Genomic DNA, 8,044 nt, shown 5'->3' with positions numbered 1-8,044 from the left:
AATAACAATTACTAAAGCTGACAAATCATTTCCTGTTGCAGATTAAAAATTACAGGTTTTTAAGTCAATTCATAAAATAAAGCAGAATACAACCTGATCATCATTTTTCTTTAACACAGTGGTATAACCGAGGTAGAGTAACCAAGTATCATATTTACTAGTGAAGGAATTGTAGATAGGCACAGTGTTACATAGCAGCAACCGCAACCTTTCAACCTGAGGCATAAATTGTGCAAATTCCACTCATTGAGGAGCTGTGTCAAACATGCTACGTTACATTCTCATTGTCATCACACGTAAATCAATAAAAATACCATACATGTAAACCATTTACTTCACACAAGTAACAATCTCACAAGGCAGTATATAGAGAACTAAACCTGCAACACTGTGACAGCCTGTTCATGGTCAGACTTTACTAAAACATCTGACCCACTGCTTGTGCAAACGTATTAAGAATGTTTACTGTCACTAGTTGACTCATACATAAGGTTTCACGTTTGCTTTTAACTTTTAATGGTACATTTGTGAACGTACATTGCAGGTCAAAGTGAAAATATTGACCAAACTTCAGAACGTCCAGTTCAATAACTACAGCATTTAAAATCATCTCAAACCAATATATACAAATGTTCCACTTTCTGGCAGCTGTACAATAAATGTGAAAAATGTTGTCGTGTGCTAAGTGATTCGAATACATTGAGCAGGTATTTTTGTGTAAATTATGCGGTTTGAGAACTAAGTCTTGATTATTTTTCAGAACAGTTAATTCAATTCAGCAAGGTTCGGAGTTTCTGACGTGCTCTTTGTTGGTGGCGAAGGCAATGGCGAGGTAGGGTCGGATTTCTCAGAAGTTTCTGTGAACGGTGAGTCCTGACTACCGCCTAAACAGGTTAGACTGACGAGGAGGCCTTCTCTCTCTCTCTTCTTTTGCTTCATTCTTCTGTTCTGAAACCAAATCTTCACCTGGGTTTCACTGAGTTGCAGGGCGTTAGCTATTTCCACACGCCTGGCTCGTGTTAAGTATTTACTGAAATGAAATTCCTTCTCCAGTTCCGTCAGTTGTTTGGTGGTGAAATTTGTACGTGCTGTGTTGGGAGGGCTGGCGACTCCGTGGTCGGTTGGTTTAGCTACAAAAGACATACAGTATAGTTAGGCATAATGTTTCGTGGAAAGCACAAACAAGTTAGTAAGCACGTTCCAGCATTGGCACTTTTTTTCCTGTGCAATTTGTATTTAGAATGCGTGGTTTACTGTTCTGAAGTTCAAACAACATTCATGCCGTCAATATGAACGTGGACAGCGGACCGAATCAAACAGCAATGACCTCATTCTTACCGATCAGTTTGTCTCGATTTAATGAGATTGCCTAAGAAAGGGTTAACACTAAATTATTGCTTTGAATGCATCTTGCAAAGGGCACCCACACGACCGCAGATTCATTAGATGAAGAAGTTGAGCATTGTCACCTACATGAGTTTATACTGACCTGTTTTGGGAGGATTTCTCTTCACCTTCATCCAATCGAAGGTATTTGCAGTAAGGATCTTTTCAATTGTGGGAGACTCTGGCCTTTGGTAAACGCCCTGAGAAGGGGATAGACTCTGATATTGCCCGGAGTAAAAGTTTGGGAACTCCTTGCCATAGCTTTGGTATTGTTCCTGCTCCTGTTCACCAAAGACGTTGTAGTCGTGCCGGCGCGCACCAAGCGGGAAAGAAGCGCCTCCTGAGTAAACAGAGGTGGTGTATGAGATAAGTCCCCCAGTGTCATCCAACTCCTGGTTAGCAGCATAAGCAAAGTCACAGCCGTGATTACTCTGAGGTAAGAGGTTAATATCTGCAGTTGAAGAGGAGTTATAGGAAAGTTCGAGGTTAGCTGGTACCGCCTGATGAAGGTGATTAAGGTGATGATGGCTGGGAGATGGATCACCTTCCGGTCCAAGTGCTATGTACCGACCTTCTCCGGAGCACTGCTTCAACGAGACAGATGAAGAATTACTGTGACAGAACTTTGGCGAAAACGTCAGAATATCTGCACTGGGAATATATTCTAAATAAGAGTTCATTCTTCCAAAGATGGGCTGGAGGAGAATGGAATGTTTGGCGCTGCTTGATTACTGTCTATCCCCGATCACCATAGCAGATCCTTCACTTGCAACGCAGAGGAAGTAAATATTCCTAATATAGAGCAAGGAAGTCATGTGGCCACAGCCCTCCAATCACAGCAACCATAAGCAGAGCTATTCCATGGCGGTCGGAGGTTCTCGCTTATCACCGAAAGGAGTGGACTCTTCAATCCCCTCATTTTCCATTAGGATCACATCATCAGCACAGCGCGCAGGGACGTCCGCTGGCCAAGCCCATGCAGCGGTCGGTTCTCCGAAAGCCCTTTGAGAGGTAGGACCTTGCTGTTACCCGGGTTCGCCTATGACTGCTACAGAGTAATGAGAGTGTGGTGGTGGCGCATACAGTGCAGGGCACTCCGTCTGCTGTCAGGAGTTGCTCGATGACAGGGAGATCATCCAAATAGGGGTGCAATCATGGCAGAGTCACGAAATGAGTTACTATAGTTACATCACCAACAAATCAGAAATGAAGGGAAAATGACAGAAACCACCCAACAGGCCGATTAAATAGTTTCAGGAGTTCAGGCAGGGTTCCGTTCTGCAACTCGGTGTACAGTCTGCAGTTCATCGCAAGCAAATACTTTTTATAATTTAAAGTCTACTCTCTGGTAGGCGCGTTTTCCTCACAGCATTACCAACCAATGCCATAGTCAGGTCTGTTAAATGCTTTTTGGGAATGGTTAAAAGGTCGAGTTGTTTAAAAGAAACTCTCAAATTACGTCTGATAATCCTGCGAATCGCGGACTTCCGAATGTTAACAATGTAAAATAGCAGGCTGAAATAGAAACTAGGACCTTCCTTTGCTGCCACTGGCTTGGTTATTTGACTGACCAGTTTCAGCCGTGGCTAACCCGAATTCTCCTCGAACCCTGCTGTATGTTAGGGTTTTGTGACATACCGTAAGAAATATCCAAATCAAGGTAAATATGAAATTAAACATGTCATTTTCAATTAGGATAAAAAGTTCTTTTTAAACCAAAAAAATCCGAACTGTCTAATGGAGTCATTAAATTCGGTAGGAGAAATCGATACTACAAATTAATATTTTAATTCAATCGTCTCATTCTGCCCTGGTATTTCTCCGTGGTAAAAAAGTGAATGGAAGCCACTCGCCTGTCAAAGCATTCTCTAGCAATGCATGTACAATGCTGATAGACTTGTTCTTTTTAATCGCCAGGGGCAGTATGCGTTCTAATTCATTTCAATAGCTTGTTGGCACTGTGTCTTTTGCCTGTGTGTGTTATGGCCAAGGACTACAGCTATTTGAAGGAAAATTCTTTAGTAGTATAAAAGGACTGCAAATATATGACCGTATGAAGTGTTCTGAATTTAAAATAACTGTTGACAGCATTAGTATGTCTGCTTGTCTCTATATTTGTGCTTTTTTCCCCTCATGTCTGTCCATCCATCCAATCCTCAAGTGAATTCTAATCCCTCTGCCTTAATTTTTAAAGGCGGCAATTCGAGCTGGTTCTTTACTTTCTGTACTCGTGCCCCCTCGCAATTGGATCTTGGTGATGGTTTGAGTTTATGTTGCTGTTCTGCGGTTTGAGTAAAAGCTTCGTTTGGAAAAGCTTTTCCCGTCCATGTTGTGGCCAGATCAAAAAAAAACTGTTATGCATAATTCAGAAGTAAGTGAGTTTGAGGGCTTTGAAAGCATACAGTTACCACGGGATTTGCAAATGACTAAATTCCTGCATACACAATTCAGCATATGCGCATTCTCATTCACTTCACATTTGTCTTTTGCTAATATGTCTTTTTTCGTTTTTTTTGTGAAGGACATAAGCAGCATTCTAAAATTTAAAAGAAGAAAAGCGTAATAACAGCGTATTAGCGATTTGCATTTATACAGCGCCTATCGCGTCCCATTCAGCACGCCCCAAAACGCCAATGAAATACTTTTGAAACATAATCACAGTTAAAATATAGCAGCTAAATTAACATGTTGTTTCTTATTTAAATGATATTATTAAAAATGGACTGCTTCCCTTTTGTTGCTTCTCAGATGCAAGCACAATCATTTTGTTTATATCGATATATTTAGATTGTTCTTTGAAATGCGACGATGGGCACTTACTGAGCTACTGTGAAAAATGGGGATCCAGAGCAAATGCCTAGTCATTTATGCTGGTATTCGTGTCATAGTACACGTCTGTATGTTTAACATTCAATGATATAATGACGATCACTTTGAAACACTTATTTGCATAATTTAACATGATATATTGCCCAATCATTTATTTTACGGATGACCATTACAGTTTATTAAGTGTAATTTACAAATACAAAAAGTAAACTCCGGTTTCCAAAACTTCTTCGAAAATGTATGTGTTCCATATCCAAATAATTTTGGAAGTTTTATGATGTTGCTTTGTTTTGACCGCTGCACGCAAACCTGCCTTACAGTTTTGATTGATTATTTGAATAAGCAGGCAGCCCTTTGAATATTTATTTAATTTAATCGCAATTTCATTTTTAATGAATGGGCTGTAACAGACCCACGTGCTTGGTTACTTCTAGAAACATGGAACTATTTTTGTTTGAAATACTATCAACTCTTAGAAACTCTTCTGTAACTAGTTGCAATAAATCTGAAAGCAGATCATTTGATACTGGTAGTATTAGGCGAAAATGACTGAAGATGGTATTGTGCACACATCAGAAGCGGAGAACACGCTTATTTTATCACAGATTATGCTCACACTACTACATTGTGTTGGACGAATCCCAAATCGAAGTGTACATATAGATTTAAAGAATGGCGCGCTTTTTCATATTCACGGCAGTTAAGCATATGGATTCACTAGATGCTAGACAGTTAAGCGTCTGACGCAGAGGATGTGGCTTCTCAGTACTTGGCCAACGATTTGGAGATAAAAGTTTTCCAAGTACACATTACTTACTCAGTTGGTAATGGGCTTTTATGATAAAATAACTATGTCAGCAATTTTCCCACGCTTTCCAATAAAAACCTAGATACGTACGAGGTTAGCTTCCATTTTAACACTGTAACCATATGGGGCGGAGTTGCGGGTGGGGTGGGGGGAGTTGGGGGGGTGGTGGTGGGGAGGGAAGGCGACCGGCTCCTGGAGATGAAAGGATCAGTTTGGAAATATAAACATTCAGTTCGAAGTTGCTTTTACGTTTTGCAGCTTCTTTTCAGGAATCCCAATATTGTCCCTGAAATAGCTTTGCTTTTATTTTTGGGGCGATTGAAATGAGCGATCCTACCTTCCTAAGTTGCGTTCTTTATTAAACACCAAAAACAGAAGTCTCGGTTTTCTTCCAGTCATTGTACTTCTCCGACAGAAATAGCAATCATATTAGTTTTTCATTAACTGTACTGTGAATCGACAAGAGAAAATGGAAGGTTGTAAATAAAATATAGTGTGTTTTATACTTTAGGGATTCCTTGAACCTACATCTATTAGTGCCACTTTTTAAAAGGTTAATGCAAATGACCCAATACCACAAAAGCAGTCATACATGAAAATAATTTAAGCACACATAGCTTTCACATCCATGCCAGAATTTTTGATGTCCTTGAAACGTTTTACCCTCTTTAACGAGCAGTAACGAGGGATCCAGATTTGTCGAAGGCTGGCCGTACAGAAGGTTTCGTCTGTGGTGTGATTAGACTGGTGTGTTATTCGTTTTCGCATTTGTCCGCTTTGGCAGCGGTTGCTGGAGGGATCCCAGCTGGCCTTGGCTTGCTTTAAAGTAGGAGGAACTGCTGTCGAGGGAAAAGTGCAGATTTCATGATTGATGAACTCTTAACAATGCCCCACTGACAGCCATGCATCCAGAGTTAGGTGCAAGTCTTTCAACAGAACTCCTTATTTGCTAGTATGTTGTTTCAAATTCCAAAATTAGCCTTCCTTTTCATTTACAATTGCGCTTTTACAGCCTTCACGTTTGTAAAATAAACGGAAATAGTGGTTGTAAATATACCAGCTAGTTGTCAATATAAACATGAAATATGATGACTGATTTTGCAGTCACATGACCATTTGCTCAAGGGTTCCTGGAGAGCTGCTGTTTATTACCAAGAACAGTAAACAATGAACTCACGCCTTTTATTCGGAGTGGGAGTTTAATATTTTTGGGTAACATTTATTGTTTTCTACTAACTAAAATAGCAAAATCTTCATAACATATGCCGGGTTAAAGAGTCACTTGTTACTGTGAATGAGCTGGACAGGATGACCTTACTGTAGTGGAACGAATGCACAACATTTTGAGTTGGAGAAAGAATTAAGTGAGTTTATTGCTAATTTCATCAGCATTTAATGCAGATGGAAAAACACATTACAATTAATTATACTGAAAAGTGTTTACTATTTTTGCGATAATATTCAAAAGTGAAATTAGTGATTATTTGCAGAGGATTAATAATTTATTTTGAATTTATAGTTTATAACGGTACCAAATAAGCAATAATTAACGTAGGTTTTTGGCCTTCACGTAAATAACAAACTTAAATTTAAAAAAATCTTTGCTACTTTAATATAGTGACAGTTGATCCTGAAATGTGAAACGACATACCGACCATTCCTTAAGTGTTTAAGCAATAAAAAGCATGATGCTGCATGATTAAAAAAAACAGACACCTATGACTGGACTGTTCACAGAACGGCGTTTTCTCTAGTAAAAAAAGACATAAAAGGATTTTTGAAAAATAAATATTTATTGGGCATTACAAATGTGCATTGTGGGTGTTTCAAAGCGCAATACTGACACAGTCAGCATTGGTTACCAACAAAAATGTGTGTGGGCGTGTTAAGGACTTAAAAACTGCATTATTTTCTAAGTAGAGTGTTATTCTTTGTCTGCTGGTCGCGTAAGGTAGACGTTTTATAAAGCACGTGTTCACCTTCAGAAACAGGAAAATGATTTGCATCTTCGAAATAACTCGTGAATTTCTGGCTGAGACTGTGATGCATTTTATTCCTTTCTACACAATTTTCAGCCAATAGCATGCGCAATAAATTTCATGAAGTCGTGAATTCAATTGATAAATGGCTTGGGGAAATATTTTTGAGAATACAAGAATTTTTAGATCAAGGTTTTGGCAATTGCTCTGCAGGGCCGATCTTATCAACAGTCACTTATTACACGGAAATGTTTTAACTTGTTAGAGTTGGAACTTTACCATTCATTTTTTTCGGCGAAGAAATGCACAACATTTGGAAATGTACACAAACCATGTAATGTGCTAATCAAGCCAAAAATTATGGAACATAAAGAAATGATGACCGCTTGAAATATCATTTTGTTTTGTTTTCTAACATTCAGCGTTAGAGATTTATTCATGTCTTGTTTATATTTCTAAAAGTTATGCATTTCTTCAGAGGTACCCTACTTGGATACTGGAAATCCAGTTATTTATGGAGCTTTTTTCTGCCATCTCTTCTAAATGGGTACCCATGTATTTGACTATTCAGCTGCTAAATTTTGTTAGTCTAACAAAATGGCGCCTTTCCTTGCTTATGGTTCGCTTGGGATTGCGAAGAGTTTTCTTTACGAACCACACTGTAATAACAGATTATCTTGATAATTATACATTGTATGGTGCGGATGATCAGGACCTTTCGAGCTGTTTTGGACATTAAACGTCAGAAGTAGCCTTGATGTTTAATTATGAATAAAGATTCACAATGCAGCTTGAAAAAATCAATCCTGTAGTTATTTCTAAAGCCAGATTTTTTAAACACTACGTTAAGGTTAATAAGGGAAAAATAGATCCACAATTTATAATTAATGCCTTTTTTCTGTCACCACCAATTGTTCTGTTATAAGCAACGATATTTTTAACACAAACAGTGAAGTTTGTTTGAGCCAGAATACAATTATTATTACTGTTGTTTACTAGCTGTTGAATACTTTTTCTTGTTATTTTCCAGGAATATCGCTGA

At 38.6% G+C, this 8,044-nt stretch overlaps 1 protein-coding gene across 1 annotated transcript; it reads right to left on the bottom strand.

The window, feature by feature from the left end:
- Positions 1-725: 725 nt before the first annotated feature.
- LOC127572055 (homeobox protein Hox-D1-like) lies at positions 726-2,066 on the bottom strand. The gene is made up of 2 exons (XM_052018904.1): positions 1,490-2,066; positions 726-1,130 (listed from the first exon to the last, which is right to left on the bottom strand). The coding sequence occupies exons 1-2, from the start codon at positions 2,064-2,066 to the stop codon at positions 766-768; spliced, it is 942 nt and encodes a 313-aa protein (XP_051874864.1). The 3' UTR covers positions 726-765.
- Between the last annotated feature and the right edge of the window lie 5,978 nt (positions 2,067-8,044).

Source organism: Pristis pectinata, chromosome 1 (assembly GCF_009764475.1).
Source record: "Pristis pectinata isolate sPriPec2 chromosome 1, sPriPec2.1.pri, whole genome shotgun sequence".
Lineage (NCBI taxonomy): Eukaryota > Metazoa > Chordata > Chondrichthyes > Rhinopristiformes > Pristidae > Pristis > Pristis pectinata.
Note: the sequence above shows the minus strand (reverse complement) of the source record. Positions and strands in the feature narration are given on the sequence as shown.

Coding starts and splice junctions, on each gene's coding strand:
- LOC127572055 (XM_052018904.1), bottom strand. CDS start 2,066: ATGAACTCTTATTTAGAATATATTCCCAGTGCAGATATTCTGACGTTT. Junction 1,131..1,489: donor GAGAAATCCTCCCAAAACAG/GTCAGTATAAAC, acceptor TGTCTTTTGTAG/CTAAACCAACCGACCACGGA.